General features: G+C 44.4%; 1 protein-coding gene across 1 annotated transcript in view; it reads left to right on the top strand.

Annotated features, from left to right (window-relative positions):
• Positions 1 to 20,692, top strand: part of LOC309684163 (maltase-glucoamylase-like) — a gene marked incomplete at both ends in the record, with an annotated part of 98,381 nt that overhangs the window by 74,550 nt on the left and 3,139 nt on the right. The window contains 19 exons of the mRNA XM_082500114.1: positions 144 to 356; positions 918 to 1,072; positions 2,889 to 3,057; positions 6,448 to 6,544; positions 6,657 to 6,769; positions 6,950 to 7,075; positions 7,576 to 7,704; positions 7,832 to 7,939; positions 8,345 to 8,407; positions 8,773 to 8,907; positions 10,009 to 10,093; positions 11,092 to 11,230; positions 16,254 to 16,387; positions 16,964 to 16,998; positions 17,114 to 17,230; positions 18,094 to 18,242; positions 19,479 to 19,563; positions 19,695 to 19,751; positions 20,435 to 20,559. Coding sequence (XP_082356240.1) covers positions 144 to 356; positions 918 to 1,072; positions 2,889 to 3,057; positions 6,448 to 6,544; positions 6,657 to 6,769; positions 6,950 to 7,075; positions 7,576 to 7,704; positions 7,832 to 7,939; positions 8,345 to 8,407; positions 8,773 to 8,907; positions 10,009 to 10,093; positions 11,092 to 11,230; positions 16,254 to 16,387; positions 16,964 to 16,998; positions 17,114 to 17,230; positions 18,094 to 18,242; positions 19,479 to 19,563; positions 19,695 to 19,751; positions 20,435 to 20,559 — 2,234 coding nt within the window. The remainder of the gene's footprint in view (positions 1 to 143; positions 357 to 917; positions 1,073 to 2,888; positions 3,058 to 6,447; positions 6,545 to 6,656; positions 6,770 to 6,949; positions 7,076 to 7,575; positions 7,705 to 7,831; positions 7,940 to 8,344; positions 8,408 to 8,772; positions 8,908 to 10,008; positions 10,094 to 11,091; positions 11,231 to 16,253; positions 16,388 to 16,963; positions 16,999 to 17,113; positions 17,231 to 18,093; positions 18,243 to 19,478; positions 19,564 to 19,694; positions 19,752 to 20,434; positions 20,560 to 20,692) is intronic.

The raw sequence follows: 20,692 nt of genomic DNA, 5'->3' as shown, positions 1-20,692 counted from the left end.
CCAAAATTCTACAGGGAGGAGTCAGCCGGTTAAAAAAAAAAAAAGGAGTTTTGGAATTCTTGCTTCTAAAGAAATTAATAAAAAAAATTAAAAAAAAGTGGGCGATTGAATAATTAATTCCCTCCTCATGTGTCCATCCGTAGGAAGATACCTCCGCTTCCGGCGCTCCGTACTGCTACTACAACACCACCGACAACGGTTATTCCGTTACCGATGTGAAATACACGTCGTCGGGTGTGACGGCCAACCTCACCCTCAAGAAGACCAACCTCAGAACCTACGAGAAATCGACGTTACCCATCAGTACCCTTCGCCTGGAGGTGATATATCACAACCACCATCTGCTGCAATTCAAGGTAAGGTGGAATTGCGGAATTTTTATCGTTGGGCTTGTTCGAAATAACGTTATTTCCCGGAATACCGTTTCTAGATCATTTTGTGTTGGGTGGATCGCTCGTCCAAAATTTTCTCCTCGTAACCAAATAGCTTTTATTACTCTTAGTCTTGAATCAACGCACAGCGATTTATATGATAGAGAAAATCGGAAGAGAAATCTATTAAAGCTGGCTAAAAATTCAACCGAAAACGTGCAATGCGTTTACCGTGCATAAAAACGCACCGAAATCAATATGTTTAAATAATTAAAGGAGTCATTCCCGGTCCTAAATAAAACCTCAGGGCTCTTTATTTCCCAACCCCCAACGTTTTGAAGGAATTTGAGAAATACGTCTGGAAAGAAAGCGCTTATCTCAGCAAATTCACTGATGCGTTTCAAGTAATTCAGTAAATCGGTAAAAATCAAACGATTCTCTGCCCCCGACTCAGAGCTGCTATTTTTACCTGGAATGTTTGAAACGTAACTTGCTAATTTATGTGTATTCCACGTACACCGAAATGAATTAATTTTCCATGCATAGATTTATGATTATGCAAATGAAAGATACGAGGTGCCGGTACCGCTAAATCTCCCCAAGTCCCCCGAAAGCACATCCTCGGGTCAACTTTACAACGTGGTGGTTCAAAAGAAACCCTTCGGCATCCAGGTGCGACGCAGAAGCACGGGGACGGTGATGTAAGCCACGCTCATTTCCTCGCGTTTTTTTTTGGTTTTTTTTTTTTTTTTATTATATTGTTTTACTGATTCCATTTTTTTAATTGAATTTTTCGGTTTGTTTCTTCATCTCAGCTTGTTAATGAATTTTTTCTTTTATCTTTTACACTTCATTTAATTTCTTTTTTTTTTTTTCTTTTCATTATTCCCTCCCCTCCCCTTTTTCTTTCTTCTCTTCCACCTTTTCCTTTCCCTTCTTTTCCTCCTGAAACATTTTATCGTCCAGACTGCTCTAAAATTTTCCTCTCCGTCCCATTAAACGACTCCATCTGTCCAATACTAAATTCCTGCGGCGGTCTCTTGACCTTTACATAAATATGAGGATATTAACCCAGAGGAAGGATGACGACGGTCATCCTCGACAAGACCTTATTTTTTATTTTTTTTTTTTTGTTTTGTTTTGTTTTCCCCCAAATTGGCTGGGGTGTTTTCCTGCCGCCTCGTACTTCGATACCGGTTAAAAGTCCTCCGCGGCGTTGTCCTGGTTTGAGTGACACGGGATTAATTATTCTTTCAGTAATTTTACTTTTCGGTAAGGACTGTTCCAGCGCTAGGGAAAATTGCACTTTTCGAGGACTCCAGTGTCCGAATTTTTAAAATACTTACTTTCTGGCCAGCTGTGCTGTGCGGGTCTCAAGGTCTCAGCGTTTTCGAGCTCGCCGGGGGCGGGGATGAGGAGGAGGAGCGAGACCCCAACACTTGACCCAAGTTGGTTAGTTCATACCACCAACGTCACATTGACTATAAATTAGAAAATTTGCTGCCAAGTTCTCTCTCGCCCGCGACGGCCGCCATCCTGAGAACTTCGTGCCCCCCCGTACCGGAGCCCTGAGACCTTCCTTTCCTCCCGAAGCCGAAGCGCTGGCAGTGTCCCACATTTGCCGTCCGCTGCTGGGAGCGCACTGCTCCCTACGGATAGAACGGGCCGAGGATAATCTTTGCGTATTCTGTATCGGTGTCGGGATCAATATCGGTTCTTTAGCGCTGTTGACGTTAATCATTCTGTTAAATCGGTTTATATTTTCAACCTTCAGGTTTCCTTGCCTTTTCCCCATTTCTTTTCCCGGGTGGGGAGGGGTCATCGGGTGAAAGAATAATTGTCTAAACCACAAGAAACCGTTGTGGGTTCTTCAAACCAAACCGATCACCTTCGAGCGCAAAGCTCTAGACCTTTCCAAACACCGGTTTTGGTGCAGTTCCCGTGTATTTGGGAGGCACAACAATTTTCTACACTTTGGAATATTTTCCTTAGCATTGTTTGTAAGTTTTGTGTGTCTGTCTGCTTGTGTTTTTTTGGGGTTTTTTTGGGTTTTTTTTTTTTTGTCTCGCTCTTTTTGATTGCGGTGTGTTCTGTTTTATTTAGTTTTTTTGTTTGTTTGTTTGTTTTTTCCCCCCCCATTCTTTAAAGTAATCCAAATTTCATTGCAAGTTGAGTTCCTTTTTGCCAACCGGAATAAGTTATTCGTTCCATAATTCAGCCTCCCGTGCCTACAGCCGTCATTGGAAGAACGTTATCAGATTCTGACTCAATTTCTAACAGAAAACGAAAAAAACCCGATTTGCACCTAATGTTTCAGCGTAATCTGCAAAAATACCCCCATGTTAAACTCTGAAAAAAAACTCCTGATGTTGTTTAAGTTTTCTTGATAACCGTAACAGCTTTATTCGAAATTTTGTGAATATTGAGAATTTTGGAGAAAAAAAGAGAAAGGGTTGACCGCCAGCTCTGCCCGGCGCTCCAATTCTTGTCGTTTTGGTTTGTTTTCCTCTGTTTCAGTTGGGATTCTCAGCTACCGACTTTCACCTTCAGCGACCTGTTCATTCAGATTTCTACCCGTTTGCCATCCCAATATTTGTACGGATTTGGGGAAACTGAGCACCTGACGTTTCGACATGACATGAACTGGCACACTTGGGGAATGTTCTCCAGGGATCAGCCTCCTGGAGTAAGTTGGGGGGGGGGGGGGGGAGGGAAGAAAATCCCGATTTTGCCTTTTTTTTTTTTTTTTTTCCCCTCCTGGAATTTCTGCTTTTTGCTTTCTATCAACCCGTCTTGATTGGCTATGGAGATACCCAATCCTGTGCAGATGGGCTGGGGCAACCCCTGCTACCCGTAAAGGCTGGGTGGAGAAGGGATGGAGAGCATCCCCTAGGAGAAGGACCTGGAGGTGTTGGTGGGTGAGAAGCTCACCGTCAGCCGACGATGTGCGCTGGTGGCCCAGAAAGCCACCGCCATCCTGGGCTGCATCAGAAGAATTGTGGCCAGCAGGGCGAGGTGGGGGGAGGGGGATATTGTGCCCCTCTGCTGCGCTCTGCTCTGGGGAGACCCCCCCCGAAGTGCCGCCTCCGGCTCAGGAGGTCCCCACAGCAGAAGGACACGGAGCTGTCGGAGCGGGACCAGAGGAGGCCCCGGAGATGCTGGGAGGGCTGGAGCCCCTCTGCTGGGAGGACAGGCTGGGAGAGGTGTGGGGGGGTCAGCCTGGAGAAGAGAAGGCTCCGGGGAGACCTCAGAACCCCTTCCAGTGCCTAAAGGGGCTCCAGGAGAGCTGGGGAGGGACTCTGGATCAGGGAGGGGAGCCGTGGGACGAGGGGGAACGGTTTGACACTGAAAGATGGGAGATTGAGATGAGATATCGGGAAGGAATTCTTGGCTGTGAGGGCGGTGAGCCCCTGGAACAGGTTGCCCAGAGAGGTGGTAGATGCTCCATCCCTGGAGGTGGTCAAGGCCAGGTTGGACGGGGCTTGGAGCAACCTGGGCTGGGGGGAGGTGGCCCTGCCCGGGGCAGGGGGGTGGCACTGGATGTCCCTACATGACTAGAAGTGTCTCTTCCAACCCAAACTATTCTATGATTCTGTGATCTTTCCTCCTGGGTCAGACCTAGGCAAAGTTCTCCAACTTTGGGATTCCAGAAGGACTTACAGAGTCAAATGAAAAAATTTCACCTTTCAGCACACCCCCGTATCGGGTTGGTTGTTTTTTTTTTTTTTTTTTTCCGCAGAACACAAATATTGGCAATTTGCAAAGGATCGGTCACGCAATAGTGGTGCCTTATTATAGCTACAAGTTGAAAACTTGAAACATTTCGAGTAAATGAAAAAGGAGAGAAAGTCACCGGCTTGTCCTGATGATAAAGACTACCGGGAAATATTTGAAAAGAAGAGAAAGTCTTCTCCTAGGGAAGCGATGTCATATTCGCAGTTTTGAAACCTAAACCTATGTTTCCTTCCCTCCCTGCCTTACGCAATCGGGAACCGATTGACCAGTTTGAAGCTGAAAATCGTCGCTCCTGGTCAACGTTTACCGTTGGATGTCCAATAGGCAACGTTCTTTGTTGCATAGCGGACAGTTGCGTCTCGGAGCGTTTATGAACCTTCTTGTTTTTAATGGATAATTTATTGGTAGACGCAAATAACCGACTGGTTGCGATGTCTTTCCAATAGAAAGACATCTAACGGGCTGACAGATGGAGCTCAGAGGGTTGTGGTTAGTGGCGCAGAGTCTGGTTGGAGGTCAGTAACGAGGGGTGTCCCTCAGGGGTCAGTACTGGGTCTGATCCTGTTCAATATATTCATCGATGATGAAGCCATAGAGTGTACCATCAGTGAGTTGGCTGATGACACAACACTGGGAGGGGTGGCTGACACGCCGGAAGGCTGTGCCACCATTCAGCGTGACCTGGCCAGGCTGGAGAGTTGGGCGGAGAGGAACCTCATGAAGTTCAACAAGGGCGAGTGGGGGGTACTGCATCTGGGGAGGAATAACCCCCTCCACCAGTAGAGGTTGGGGGTTGACCTGCTGGAGAGCAGCTCTGTGGAAAGGGACCTGGGAATCCTGGTGGCCAACAGGATGCCCACGAGCCAGCAGTGTGCCCTGGTGGCCAAGGCGGCCAACGGCCTCCTGGGGGGCATCAAGCAGAGCGTGGCCAGCAGGTGGAGGGAGGTCATCCCTGGAGATGGAGAGCAGCTCTGGAGAGCAGCTCTGTGGAAAGGGACCTGGGAGTCCTGGTGGCCAACAGGATGCCCACGAGCCAGCAGTGTGCCCTGGTGGCCAAGGTGGCCAACGGCATCCTGGGGGGCATCAAGCAGAGCGCGGCCAGCAGGTGGAGGGAGGTCATCCCTGGAGATGGAGAACAGCTCTGGAGAGCAGCTCTGTGGAAAGGGACCTGGGAGTCCTGGTGGCCAACAGGATGCCCACGAGCCAGCAGTGTGCCCTGGTGGCCAAGGCGGCCAACGGCCTCCTGGGGGGCATCAAGCAGAGCGTGGCCAGCAGGTGGAGGGAGGTCATCCCTGGAGATGGAGAGCAGCTCTGGAGAGCAGCTCTGTGGAAAGGGACCTGGGAGTCCTGGTGGCCAACAGGATGCCCACGAGCCAGCAGTGTGCCCTGGTGGCCAAGGTGGCCAACGGCATCCTGGGGGGCATCAAGCAGAGCGCGGCCAGCAGGTGGAGGGAGGTCATCCCTGGAGATGGAGAACAGCTCTGGAGAGCAGCTCTGTGGAAAGGGACCTGGGAGTCCTGGTGGCCAACAGGATGCCCACGAGCCAGCAGTGTGCCCTGGTGGCCAAGGCGGCCAACGGCATCCTGGGGGGCATCAAGCAGAGCGTGGCCAGCAGGTGGAGGGAGGTCATCCCTGGAGATGGAGAGCAGCTCTGGAGAGCAGCTCTGTGGAAAGGGACCTGGGAGTCCTGGTGGCCAACAGGATGCCCACGAGCCAGCAGTGTGCCCTGGTGGCCAAGGCGGCCAACGGCCTCCTGGGGGGCATCAAGCAGAGCGTGGCCAGCAGGTGGAGGGAGGTCATCCTCCCCCTCTGCTCTGCCCCGGGGAGGCCACATCTGGAGTGCTGTGTCCAGTTTGGGGCACTCTGGGTCAAGAAGGAGAGGGAACTGCTGGAGAGGGTCCAGCAAAGGGCTACGGAGATGATGAGGGGATTGGAACATCTCTCCTATGAGGAAGGACTGAGGGACGTGGGGGCTTTTTAGTCTGGAGAAGAGAAGATTGAGGGGGGATCTTATCAACGCTGATCAATCCCCAAAGGGCGGGTGCCGGGGAGGTGGGACCAGTGGTGCCCAGTGACGGGACAAGAGGGAACGGGCACAAACGTGACCATGGGAAGTTCCATCTCAACCTGAGGAGGGACTTCTCTCCCGTGCGGGCGGCAGACCACTGGGGGAGTCTCCCACTCCGGAGCCGTTCCAAACCCGCCTGGACGTGTCCTGCGCCACTGCTGGAGGTGCCCCTGCTCTGGCGGGGGGTGGGATTGGGGGAGCTCCAGAGGGCCCTTCCAGCCCTGACCAGTCCGGAATTCTGGGATTCTGTCAAATACTTAATTTCTTTCGCAGTACAAGTTGAATTCCTACGGTTTCCAGCCGTTCTACATGGGTCTGGAAGAAGATGGCAATGCCCATGGAGTTCTCTTGCTTAACAGCAACGCAATGGGTAAAAAAAAAAAAAAGAAAAAAAAAAAAAGAGAGAAAATTCACTGTATTTTCTCAACGTGTTTTACTTCAACAATCGGTTTTTGCCTTCACGCACCGCCTGTGTTTTTCAGATGTGACCTTCCAGCCCACGCCCGCCCTGACCTATCGCACAACTGGGGGAATTCTGGACTTTTACATGGTTTTGGGTCCAACACCGGAGCTCGTCGTGCAGGAATACACCGGGGTACGATTCTCCTATTGCAAATTCAAAGTGTTTGGGTAGCGGTGTTTTTTTTTTTTGTTTGTTTTTTTTGTTTTTTTTCTTTCTTGGTTGGTTGTTCGGTGTGCTGTGCTTTTTGAAACTTTCAAAATTTGGTTTTCTTTCGTTTCGTTCTGCTTTCATTATTTGCGTTTTCATTTTTAGCTGGTCGGGCGACCAGTCATGCCACCCTACTGGGCGCTGGGATTCCAGTTATGCCGCTACGGATATGAAAATGACACCGAAATCGTCAATTTGGTGGACGACATGAGAGCGGCCATGATACCCTATGTACGTTGAGAGTCATTAAAGCGTGCGACGGCGCTCGGATTTCTGGCTTCGGGGTGTTGCCTAATTTAAAACAGTAAAAGAAACGCTGTGATTAACGCCATCGTTCAACTTTCCCACGCGCTTTACGAGGAAAGAAAGCAACTTTGTGATTTCCGTGATTTATTCGCACTATACGTTGCCCTGTGCTGAGAAAGCTATTTTTTGGCGTGGGTTGTTTTTGGAAAAGTTGCAAAAGCTTTAGACCTAAGCAAATTATACCTCGATTAGGCATGGCTTTCGTTTTACAGCTAATTAACCTCAAATTGTTTCCGTACGGAGCGACTGGTTCCGTTGTTGCTGGACGGAGTGCAGTAACGTGTACGCAGACAATGTGTATATCGACATATATTTATACATACGGACATATGGACGATGTCACTCAGGAAATAACTAAAAAAAAAGCACTTTCTTTTCTTTTTATTTATTTTATCTTATTTTATTTTTTTTGGTGTGAACTGTAGGACGTCCAGTATGCAGATATTGATTACATGGAACGGCAACTGGACTTCACCCTGAACCCACGTTTCGCTGGATTACCGGCTCTAATTGATAAAATCCGAAGTGAAGGAATGAGGTTTATCCTCATCCTGGTGAGTGTTGGATTCCGCTTTTAAATTACAGCATCTCATTGCAGAACACGGAATGCATTGAAACGACATTTCTGCATTTATTTGCTTTTTTGACGTGGAAGTAAAATTGCATCCCCTTTAATCTTAGGATCCAGCCATATCTGGTAACGAAACCGATTACCTCGCCTTCACGAGAGGTTTGGAGAAGGATGTCTTCATAAAATGGCCCGACACCAATGACATTATCTATGCAAAGGTACCGTTCTTAAAAAGCCGATTATTTTATCCAAATAAGCATCATGCCAGGTTAGACGTTGGGGAGAAGACTTCAAACAACCCGTCCGTTCCCATATTTGGTTGACGCGTTGAGTGCTACAAATGGAAATGTCTTCAGTTTGCGTTGCCGTCGGAATACGCAGCAGCGAAGCTTTATCGCTGTTAATACTTATTTTTTTTTTTAAAAAAAAAAATTCTTTCTGCCAGAACATCTAAAAACTGTAGCGAACCCATGAATTATTTAAGAACCCATTCCAACATTTTAGCAGTGCGTTACTTTCAGTCCAGGGTCTCTTTCTTTCTTTCTTTCTTTTTATTATTATTTAAAAAAAAAAAAAAAATCCGGTTGAATTTGATTCTTTTAAAATCTCCTTCCTCCTACCAGGTCTGGCCGGATCTTCCCAACGTAGAAGTTAATGACACGCTGGACTGGGACACCCAGGTGAAGGTAAATGTTGCTATTTTTGGGGGGATTGACACACGTAGAGAGGAAGCAGCAAATCCGTTACGGATTGTAGCAGTGAACCGGTTGATAAATGTCAACCTGAGAAGTCGCATGCAGGAAGTAACCATTTTTTTTTTTTTTTCCCCACCAGAACATCGAAAAAAAAAAAAAAAAACCAACCCCTAAGTAACATCAGTGTGAGTTGCAGAAAGCGTAGAGCCTTTCTGCCAGAACATCTAAAAACTGTAGCGAACCCATGAATTATTTAAGAACCCATTCCAACATTTTAGCAGTGCGTTACTTTCAGTCCGGGGTCTCTTTCTTTCTTTATTTCTTTATTTTTATTATTATTTCTACCGCTTTTCCAGCTCTACCGAGCGCACGTAGCTTTTCCAGATTTCTTCCGCAATTCCACAACCGAATGGTGGACGAGAGAAATCGCTGAAGTCTACAACAATCCGCACAACGCATCGAGAAGCTTGAAGTTTGATGGCCTGTGGATCGTAAGCGTTAAAAAAAAAAAAAAAAAAAAAAAAAAGAGATTTTTCTGCAGCTTTGCAGCCTCAGGTTGCTTCTCAGCACCTCAAAACCCACCGATGTTCTGATGCCGCCGAGGGAGGAGGGATGCGGGCGCTTAACGCTAAATATCAGGAACCGTCCGCTGAAATTGAAAAATCCTTCTTGTCAACGTTATTTCTTCTTTTATTTTGCCTGTCGACAAACGTTCCTTTCTCGGATCCTCGGTATTTACTTTTGACCCACCTGATGGCTCTTTTGCAGTGGTGGTGTTCTTCTAAAACTTCCTAAAGTCTTTTTTTTTTTTGTCCTCCCCCCCTTCCCCCTCCACGAGAGACCATTATTTATACCATTCTTACTTCCGTGAGGCAAAACGAGATTTGGCTCGCTTCTTAAATGAAGTGGACTTGCAACGGCTGTAGAATCTCTTAAAAACTAATATATTCCTAGCGAAACCCCCAAAACATCTAGAAACCCAGCAAAATGTTTGTTTGGTTTTGGTTTCCCCCCCCCCCCCTCCCCCGCCCCCGTACGCCAGCTCTGGTGTACTGCTGCAACCAGAAGACCACGGGCACCGAGGACAGGAGCCGCCGTTACGAAATTCAGAGATTTTAGTAATTTGCAGATCTGTAGCTCTGTTGTCTTTATCGGTTTCAATTTTACACAAAGGAAAACAAAAAAAAAACCAAAAAAAAAAACCCAAAAAAACCAACCCCCCTTCCCTTTGCGGGAAATATGACCGATAAATAAGTTCTTAAACCTGAAGCCTCTGCTTACAGTTAATCTCTCTGAATTTGATGCTTTACCCTCCGGGAAATGAGATAATCCCAACCTCTCTACGAAGGGAATTGCTCACGGGAAAAATTTCTCTGTTGAACCCTTGTTTTATACTGGTTTTAAAAAAAAAAAAAAAAAAAAAAAAAAAAAAAAGTCAACGCAATGGGCGGTTCTGAAAAAATCTGAGGATTTTTCCTGTTTGTTCCATTTACTCGGTCAGTGAGGGGCACGAGCTAAAATAGCCGAGAGGAACTAATTTCTCCGAATTTAAGAGAAATTCCTTCACGCGGCATTCTGCTTTGGGCTTTCAGGACATGAACGAACCTTCAAGCTTTGTTCACGGCTCCGTCAGCGGCTGTAGAAACCAAGAGCTGAACTTTCCACCGTACGTACCCCGTAAGTCTGACGGCTGCTGTAAACAATTTCAATATTTTGGGTCGCTCTGGTTCGTATAGAACTTCTTGTACGCTACGTGTGGCGTAACTGCCTGAAATTTGGTAGCCCCAAGAGAAAGTCACCCAACTCTCGGAGACGATCAACGCTCTTAACTTCCGTCTCTGTTGGGGAGAACAATGACCTCGTGGCACTTCTGAAAATTAAGATTTTTTAATTTTTTTTAAATTTTTTTTTTGGGGCTGGATTTTGGTATCTATTTTCTACAGGGAATTTACTTCGCGCGCGGTCAAGGATGTGGCTTTCAGGGTTTGGCATAATTTTGCCCCATGAAAAATGTAATTAATGACTACACCTCGCAAAAATCTCCTTGTGCCGCCTCTGATTAGACGTAATTATTCGTAAAATTCGGAGGCCTCATTTGAGGAATGGTCTTGAAATACTCCCCTCTTCTTAGCAGGGCTTTACTTGAGTGCTGGTGTAGAGTAGTCCTAATTGGCCGTAACTCACTAATGCTTTATTGGAATACTTCTGCTGCTTCCTCACGTGTTTAAATATCATTTCTCAGAGTATTCAGAAACGGACTTTCGCCCCCAAAGTTTTCTATGTGGCCGATACGGTGGTATTTACGAAGGTTTGCAATATTTTCTGCGTTAGGATGTATTCTTTTACTCTTTGATCCTGGAAGAGCGGCTCTAACTGAGTTACTGCTGCTTTTGAGGACTCGGATACTTACATAGGATGAGGAATTTCAGAACTTCCGGAATTTATCAAATCAAAATTCAGCATTTCCCAAGTCTCCGAGACCCAACCTCAGAAAACCTAAAATGACTTTTTAATGAAAAGGAAAGAAATGAGCCCCCCCCAAAAAACCCACTTAAAAGGCAGTGAACATCAATGGAGATTATGCAAATTTAAAAACAAACCAAAAAAAAACTCATTAAAATTCTTACAGGACGCGAAGTGTTAAAATCCGCGTGTCTTCACTCCCTTTCCCACAGAGTTAGGGTTCAGATCAGAGGGACTGGCTTTCAAAACGCTGTGCATGGAAGGCCAACAATACCTCCCAGATTGTTCCCCCGTCAGACACTACGATGTCCACAACCTTTACGGATGGTCACAAACAAAACCTACGCTCGAGTAAGTGGCTTTTTTTTTGGTTTGTTTTTTTTTTTTTTTTTTTTTTTTTTTACCCCCCCCATTCTTTCCAAAACACATTGCACATTATTAGCCAATGTCTGCGTTCGGGTGCCGAAATGTTTCGGGAGTTTATTCACCCCGAATCATTTTATTTCCTCATGATTCTTCTTTTCACCCGAAGAGCTTCAGTTCTTCGATTCAGAAAAATCTGAGTAATCCCACCCAAAAATCCCACCCCAAAAACGTGCCTTACAAAACACAACAGAGAACAGTTCTGAACGCTTTGATTGATCAATACAAAGCAATCCCAGAATCTCGGACTGGTCAGGGCTGGAAGGGCCCTCTGGAGCTCCCCCAGTGCCACCCCCCGCCAGAGCAGGGGCACCTCCAGCAGTGGCGCAGGACACCTCCAGGCGGGTTTGGAATGGCTCCAGAGGGGGAGACTCCACAACCTCTCTGGGCAGCTGTGTCAGTGCTGTGCCACCCCCAAAGGAAAGAAGTTCCTCCTCATGTTAAGATGGAACTTCCCATGGTCACGTTTGTGCCCGTTCCCTCTTGTCCCGTCACTGGGCACCACTGGTCCCACCTCCCCGGCACCCGCCCTTTGGGGATTGATCAGCGTTGATAAGATCCCCCCTCAATCTTCTCTTCTCCAGACTAAAAAGCCCCCACGTCCCTCAGTCCTTCCTCATAGGAGAGATATTCCAATCCCCTCATCATCTCCGTAGCCCTTTGCTGGACCCTCTCCAGCAGTTCCCTCTCCTTCTTGACCCAGGGTGCCCCAAACTGGACACAGCGCTCCAGATGTGGCCTCCCCGGGGCAGAGCAGAGGGGGAGGATGACCTCCCTCCACCTGCTGGCCACGCTTTGCTTGATGCCCCCCAGGAGGCCGTTGGCCACCTTGGCCACCAGGGCACACTGCTGGCTCGTGGGCATCCTGTTGGCCACCAGGACTCCCAGGTCCCTTTCCACAGAGCTGCTCTCCAGAGCTGCTCTCCATCTCCAGGGATGACCTCCCTCCACCTGCTGGCCACGCTCTGCTTGATGCCCCCCAGGATGCCGTTGGCCGCCTTGGCCACCAGGGCACACTGCTGGCTCGTGGGCATCCTGTTGGCCACCAGGACTCCCAGGTCCCTTTCCACAGAGCTGCTCTCCATCTCCAGGGATGACCTCCCTCCACCTGCTGGCCACGCTCTGCTTGATGCCCCCCAGGAGGCCGTTGGCCGCCTTGGCCACCAGGGCACACTGCTGGCTCGTGGGCATCCTGTTGGCCACCAGGACTCCCAGGTCCCTTTCCACAGAGCTGCTCTCCAGAGCTGCTCTCCATCTCCAGGGATGACCTCCCTCCACCTGCTGGCCACGCTCTGCTTGATGCCCCCCAGGATGCCGTTGGCCGCCTTGGCCACCAGGGCACACTGCTGGCTCGTGGGCATCCTGTTGGCCACCAGGACTCCCAGGTCCCTTTCCACAGAGCTGCTCTCCAGAGCTGCTCTCCATCTCCAGGGATGACCTCCCTCCACCTGCTGGCCACGCTCTGCTTGATGTCCCCCAGGATGCCGTTGGCCGCCTTGGCCACCAGGGCACACTGCTGGCTCGTGGGCATCCTGTTGGCCACCAGGACTCCCAGGTCTCTTTCCACAGAGCTGCTCTCCAGGAGGTCAACCCCCAACCTCTACTGGTGGAGGGGGTTATTCCTCTCCAGATGCAGTACCCCCCACTCGCCCTTGTTGAGCCGATTATTAGTCGACGATAATCTCAAGCGCTCAGACTAATTCGAGCGCCCGGAAAATTTTTGTTGCCACCCATTTCTCTGCTCCTATGGTTTATTTCTGAGGTCGATCTTCTTTCGGCCTTCCCTCAAGGGAGGGAAATTGAATATAGATTTTAAAACGTAGGTCACAGTACAGACATTCTTAAGTGAACATCATTAAGATTAATAAAATGGTGCTGAAAAGGGAAAACTGACTTCTGAAACGTCAATCGCCTGCCTAGGTTTTCCTCCCAAGAAATTGTTTTCTCAGTTCCAAGACAAATTTTATGACGTATTTCCTACCGAATCGTATTGTAGCCGATTTTTCATAACTTCTGATGCAACGATAATTAACCAATGGTGCATTTCTGGTTTAACGAGCAAGAAAGGAACTGCTTTCCTTTGTAGATCTCCGCCACATTACCCCCCCCGGTAACATTTCTATTCCATCAAAAGAAGGGTTTATCCGAGGGGATGTTACATTCAGCAGCGTGCCGTTGCGTCACTTGGAGTCGAGACATTCACAGTATTGCTGACAAGACAGGAAGGAAATATTCTTATTCTTATTCTTATTCTTATTCTTATTCTTATTCTTATTCTTATTCTTATTCTTATTCTTAATCTTAATCTTAATCTTAATCTTATTCTTATTCTTAATCTTATTCTTATTCTTATTCTTATTCTTATTCTTATTCTTATTCTTATTCTTAATCTTAATCTTAATCTTAATCTTATTCTTATTCTTATTCTTATTCTTATTCTTATTCTTATTCTTATTCTTAATCTTATTCTTATTCTTATTCTTATTCTTATTCTTATTCTTATTCTTATTCTTAATCTTATTCTTATTCTTAATCTTAATCTTAATCTTAATCTTATTCTTAATCTTAATCTTATTCTTAATCTTATTCTTATTCTTATTCTTATTCTTATTCTTATTCTTATTCTTATTCTTAATCTTAATCTTATTCTTATTCTTATTCTTATTCTTAATCTTATTCTTGTTCTTATTCTTATTCTTATTCTTATTCTTATTCTTATTCTTAATCTTAATCTTAATCTTAATCTTAATCTTAATCTTAATCTTATTCTTAATCTTATTCTTAATCTTAATCTTAATCTTATTCTTATTCTTAATCTTAATCTTATTCTTATTCTTAATCTTAATCTTAATCTTATTCTTATTCTTATTCTCATTCTCATTCTCATTATCATTATTTTTCTTCTTCTTATTATTATTATTATTTTAATTATCATTATTTTAATTATTATTCTAATTATTATTTTTAATTATTATTTTAATTTTATTTTTCTTATTATCATTATTATTTTTATTATTATTGTTATTATTATTTATTTTTATTTTTATTTTTATTTTTATTTTTATTTTTATTTTTATTTTTATTTTTATTTTTATTATTATTTATTAGCCAAATCTAAAGGAATTTTTTTATTGTAATTAGACAGCAATTGAACACGAAGGGGAATATTATCATTGGCTCTGAACATTCGCCCTGTTAAGAAAGATTTTCTTCTGTTTTAAAAGAAACTTTATTATATTGGATAGTATCGTATATCACACTATTTTAACATTATATACCATCATATATGATATCATTATAACACGATCCTTTGCCTTACCTCCCTTATCTCAGGATAATAAAATGCGGAGAAATAAAAGAGAGCGGAAGACATCTTCGTTATCTCGGAAGAAATTCTTGCGCTCCATTAGTCTAGTTTCTAGTAATTACGCTCCGTTAGTCTGGTTGTATACTTTGCAATAATTACACATTTTTTTTTGTTCAATAGCCTTTCGGCAACCCACGCGATGCTGACAGGTCTAATATTCGCAGTCGTTGTGTTTCTCCCTCCCTAATTATCGTTTTGGTCTTGAATTGCCTTAGGATCATTTTTTTTTTTTTCACCGTTGCTGCAAATTTTCCGCTCTTGCGGTCACAGACCAACACGCCCTCGACCGGATCACGTAACCCTTAAAACCTGTGAGTGGGGCGACACTTCACTTCTCCCATAAAGTCGTTAACCTTAACCGGAAATCCTTAATTTCGCCCCTCCCTGCTTTGCCAGGTCGTTTTCTAACTGCGAGGCGGTTGACTCTTAATTTCTGCAGAGGGAATCATAAAATCGCAGAATCGCATACTTCTCACGGTTGGAAGGGACCTTTGAGATCAACAAGTCCAACCGTCAACCCGACACTGCCAAACCCACCACTGACCCGTGTCCCTCAGCACCACGTCCGCCCCTCTGTTAAACGCCTCCAGAGATGGTGACACTACCACTCCCCTGGGCGGCCTGTGCCAGCGCTTGACAACCCTTTCCGGGAAGAACTTTTTTCTGATGAACCTTCTCTGATGTAACCTGAGGCCATTTCCTCTCCTCCTATCACTTGTTCCTTGGGAGAAGAGACCAACCCCCCCCTCGCTACCCCCTCCTTTCAGGGAGTTGTAGAGAGCGAGAAGGTCTCCCCTCAGCCTCCTCTTCTCCAGGCTGAAGAACCCCAGTTCCCTCAGCAGCTCCTCATCAGACTTCTCCTCCAGACCCCTCACCGGCTTCGTTGCCCTTCTCTGGACACGCTCCAACACCTCAATGTCTTTCTTGTACTGAGGGTCCCAAAAACTCAACACAGCACTCGAGGTGGGGTCTCACCGGTGCCGAGTACAGGGGGACGATCACTGCCCAAGTCCTGCTGGCCACACTATTTCTGATACAAGCCAGGATGCTGTGGGCCTTCTTGGCCACTTGGGCACACTGTGGGCTCATATTTAGCCGTCTGTCCACCGACACCCCCAGGTCCTTTTCCGCCACTCTTCCCCACGCCTCTAAAATCTGTGGGGTTGGTGTGCCCCAAGTGCAGGACCCGGCGCTTGGCCTTGTTGAACCTCACGCCATTGACCTCGGTCCATCCATCCGGACTGTCCAGATCCCTCTGTAGAGCCATCCTACCCTCAAGCAGGTCGACACTCCCACCCAACTTGGTGTCGTCTGCGAACTTACGGAGGGTGCGCTCCATCCCCTCATCCAGGTCGTGGATAAAGGTATTCAGGAGAACCGACCCCATGTGTGGGTCATAGAGAATTCCAATAAAACCCACATCTCGGTTGGCTTTACGGCTGCTTGTGCTCACACGGACAGCACAGCAGCGCTTTCCTGCAGAGATATAAACCGTTAATTTTTAATTTTGGAGTCGCGTGTAAGACCTTTCACGGTGATCTTAGTTCTCATCCCGTTGGTTTCTACTCCCACATGCAATCCCAGCGCTTTGCGGAATCTCACAAAGGAGCGAGGGATCGTCGTCACCCGTTCGACCTATCCCAGCAGCGGAAAATGGTCGGGACATTGGTTGGGGGACAACACGGCGGCCTGGCATCAGCTTGATAAATCCATCATCGGTACGCCGACGCAACCTATGACCGATTTAGTCCACGGTTCTTCTCGGTTTCCTCCCTGATAACGGTCTACTCAGTTGAGCAATCGGAATTTACAGCCAATTTCTTCTTGACCTCTTTTTTTTTTTTCTCCTTATCACCCCTTAAGAAAGTCTTCTACCGGAATTGGGTTTGATTGCGTGGGTTTGAGCACCGCGTTGTCCTCAAATTCATCCCCCGTCGTTTTCCCATCATCCTCTCCCCCGGTGCCTGAAATCTGCCGCTTTGCTTCTTAAGAACCACCTTTCCTGGGGGAATTCTGGAAATTCTTTGTTTTTTCTCATTCCGCTTTGCCCAATCTACACAACCCTCACCATAAAGTGCAGTGGTTATTATTGAATTATTATTATTATTATTATTATTATTATTATTATTATTATTATTATTATTATTATTATTATTACTATTACTACTATTATTATAACATTATTATTATTTTATTATTATTACTATTATTTCATTATTATTATTATTATTATTATTATTTTATTATTATTACTATTATTATTTTATTATTATTATTATTATTTTTCCTTGCAGGTATGATGGAGTTCAGTCTCTTCGGAATATCTTATGTAAGCTCCCGATTTATTGCCTTCTATTTCACTTGTCTTTATTAACAAAAAATGTATAATATTGCCATTGGATTATTTTATTTTATTTTATTTTATTTTATTTTTAAATTTTCAGACAGGAGCAGATATCTGCGGCTTCTTCGGAGATTCGGAGTACGAGCTGTGCGCTCGATGGATGGAACTGGGCGCCTTTTACCCATATTCGAGGAATCACAACGGGAAAGGATCCAAGGTGGGCACCTCCCACATCTGCTTCGACTGAGTTTTTTATTTCCCGCATTTTCCTCATTTCCTACTTTCTTTTTTAAAAAAAAAATTTCCCCGTATATGCTGGTTTCGGATAAACACACCACGTCTAGAAGAAGAAAATATTTCGTTTTCATGAGTTCCACTGCTACCAAACACGCCAACTCTACAAGACTAAAATAGTTATTTTATTTTATTTTATTTTATTTTTTAATCTAGGCCGTTTTTATTTCAACACGCCACGCTTAGGAGACGAAAATAATCACTTTTATGGCCACACACGTTTTAAAGGGGCAAACCTGATCTTCGTTTTGTCATGCCTAATTGCTCATCGTTTTCCAGCAAATTAGAAAAGGGAACAGTGGAATGAGATTCCCGAGTATCGAAAATTCCTGCGCTTTGCCCACTTCCTTTCGTAAAATGTTGTATTTCTTTTAAGAATAAATGAAAACAACTGTCTAAACGGTGGACTGTAGTCTCAGGGCTATATAATAGAAAGCTGTAAAATAAAATAACCGGGAAAACGGCAATGAGGGAAACAGCATTTTTATCCTCGTTAGAGCTTTAGGTCTAACGGAGCAGAGCTTCATTAAAGAAGCGAAAAATAAACAAAGGCACCCAAAATTAGAGGAGAACAAGGGATTCGCAAGGCTCCGCCCCGCATCTTCTCAGCTGGGCTTTGCTCGGTCGATTTTGAGGCGTTTGACATTTACTGCCGCTAAATGAGACGGATTTCGGGGCGATGTAGAAGAGGAAAAAAACGGGAAACAATGAGGTCTTTTTCCCCCTCCCGTCTCTCCCAAACAAAAATTTTTTTTTTTTTTTTTTTTTCTTTTTTCCCTTGTTTAGAGGCAAGATCCCGTCGCTTGGAATTCAACATTTGAAGAGATTTCCAGGCAGGTGCTGAATATAAGATACGCCCTCCTGCCCTACCTGTACACGCTGATGCACGAAGCCAACGCTCACGGCAGCACCGTCGTCCGCCCTCTGCTCCACGAGTAAGTGTGATTCTTCCTTCTCCCTTAACGCATCTCCACGGAAGTCCACCGCATTTCCGTAATCCTCGTAAAAAAAAAAAATCTTCCCCTCCGTCACAGCGAATTTTCTTTTAAAACGGGCAAAGGATCGAGAAAACGCACGTTCAGTGGCATCTCCCAACGGCAGCTCAAGGTCTCCGTTTCCCGCAACGGCGGGATTTATTTTTTATTTTATTTTTTTTTTTTAAACCCGTAAATATAACCAATGTATAAGTTTTATCGCTCATTCTCGCCGCGCCTTGTGGCATTCAGCAAATACGTTCTGGTCGGTACCGGGTATCCGTAGAATTCGAGAGCATCTCTTGCAAAACCCAAAATTTCAAGCCGGGAAAGAGAAAAAGTGGGAGAAAATAGGGGGTTTTGACACGTCTTGAGACGTTTGCGGGGCACGGTAACTTATTTTGGCTAAACTCATATAGCGTTTTTTTTTAAGAAAAAGGTTTTTTTTTTTTAATAGCAGTGTTTTTTTTAAAAAAAAGACATGGTTTTGGAGATTTTTTTTGTACCTGGTCAGAAGGGGCCAAAGACTGGTTAATACCTGAACGTTGAAGATGAAGTATAATATTTAAAAATCTTTGTCTTCCGCTAAAAACTACCGAATTGTCAGCGTGGAATCCCGGCCGGCCGAATTTCGACTAATCTAAGACTTGCTTCCGACAAAGCCGCCGTGAAAAAAAAAAAAAAAAAAGAAATGGCACAAATGGGAAAGTAATCGGGGGCACTACGCCTTAATTTTGCTGTTGTTAATGTCAAGTAAAATGGATTTTTTTTATTATTTATTTATTTTTTTTAAGATTTTGTGCTCTAAATATACAAAATCAAAGTTTTAGTATATATATACGTAGAAACAGGCCAGCAGACGCGAAGAAGCAGCAGAAATGAAAATTAAGTGATACGTGGTATTTCCCGAAAGGTTCTCACATTGGGATCTCAATGCTTTCTTGATAAGTCGTAAATTTGGAATTCTGATGCATTTTTAAATAAGACGGTGTCGATTCTTAATAATTTTTTTTTTAAATAATTCTTTTTTTATTAATTCTAATTAATAAATAGGTAATAAAGATGAGCTGCTATTGCTGGTAGCGTGCTTGCAGTCGAGGAAAAGGTAGTTTTACTGAGAAAAAAAAGGCTTCGACAAGGAATCGTTTTGGGCAAAGTCGACACCGGGGGTGTGACCGCCCTCTCGTTACTCTGCAGGTTCGTGGAAGACAAAACGACGTGGGACATATACAAACAATTTCTGTGGGGACCGGCACTGCTCATCAGCCCCGTACTGGAAAAGGTGAACTATGGCGAAAAGTTGGGGGAAATATTAGAAATGGATGAAAATATTAGAATATAGACTGGAGCGTCTTACTTCGAACTTTACTTTTTGGCTTTAATAGATCCGAAAATAAAAATATTTAATTCCAGGGTGCTGTAACAGTGAATGCTTACCTACCGAATGCCCGCTGGTACGATTACCACACGGTAAGTAATTAAAAAAACTCGATTATATTTATTTTTTTCTTAATGTTAAACAAGAGGGCGGTGTGCTGGGGTGGAGCGCGAATCCACCACCTGTGTTTTACCAACACGTGGCCAAGAGGAGTTCTTAGGGATGTAAAAAAAAAAAAAGGTAAAACGCGACAAAATGTCCAAAAAAACGTAAAAAATGTAAAAAAAAAAATTTTTTTTTCTTTTGTTGATCAGTTTGTTTTAATGTAATCCGGTTCAACATGAAGAGTTAAAAGGTGGAATAATATCCGTAATTGCGCTTTCATGTTGGCTTTTTTTTTTTTTTTTTTTTTTCCTAATCTTCAATGATACATAAAATTTCTTTTCTAAGAATGATGGACCGGAGGAAGACGGAAGTTTTAAACAGTTTTTTACGGCCTCAGGCTTTAAAATTCCCTCCATTCGTCGGGCGTTGTGTAATTGTTTCATACAGGCAGAGTTTCGGATCTTGAAAATACATTAAAATATACTCTGTCTTATTAATATATTCAAATCTTGAAAATATATTAAAAAAAAAAAAAGATTTGCAGCGACAACTTTCTCAGTATTTGTCGAAGTTTTTATAACACTTTCATCCCAAAGAAATGTTTAAAATGGGTAATTCAACAAAGCGACTATCTTTTTTTATTTTTTATTTTTTTTTTTATCATAAATAGGGTAAGTATATTGGATTTAGGGGACAATTCAGAAATTTATCATCTCCTTTGGAACACATCAACCTCCACGTCCGAGGCGGTTACATCCTCGCTCAGCAAAGCCCTGCGACTACGACATTTTACAGGTATGACAAAAAAAACCCCAAACCCTAAACTATTAAAATTTCATTATTTCAATATTTCACTATTTCAAATTTCATTCAAAATTATTTTAATTTAATTTTTTTTTGTTTTGTTTTTGCTTTTTAGGGGAGGGGA

The sequence above is a fragment of the Vanellus vanellus genome, assembly GCF_965231255.1.
Source record: "Vanellus vanellus genome assembly, contig: HAP1_SCAFFOLD_248, whole genome shotgun sequence".
Taxonomy (NCBI): Eukaryota; Metazoa; Chordata; class Aves; order Charadriiformes; family Charadriidae; genus Vanellus; species Vanellus vanellus.
Note: the sequence above shows the minus strand (reverse complement) of the source record. Positions and strands in the feature narration are given on the sequence as shown.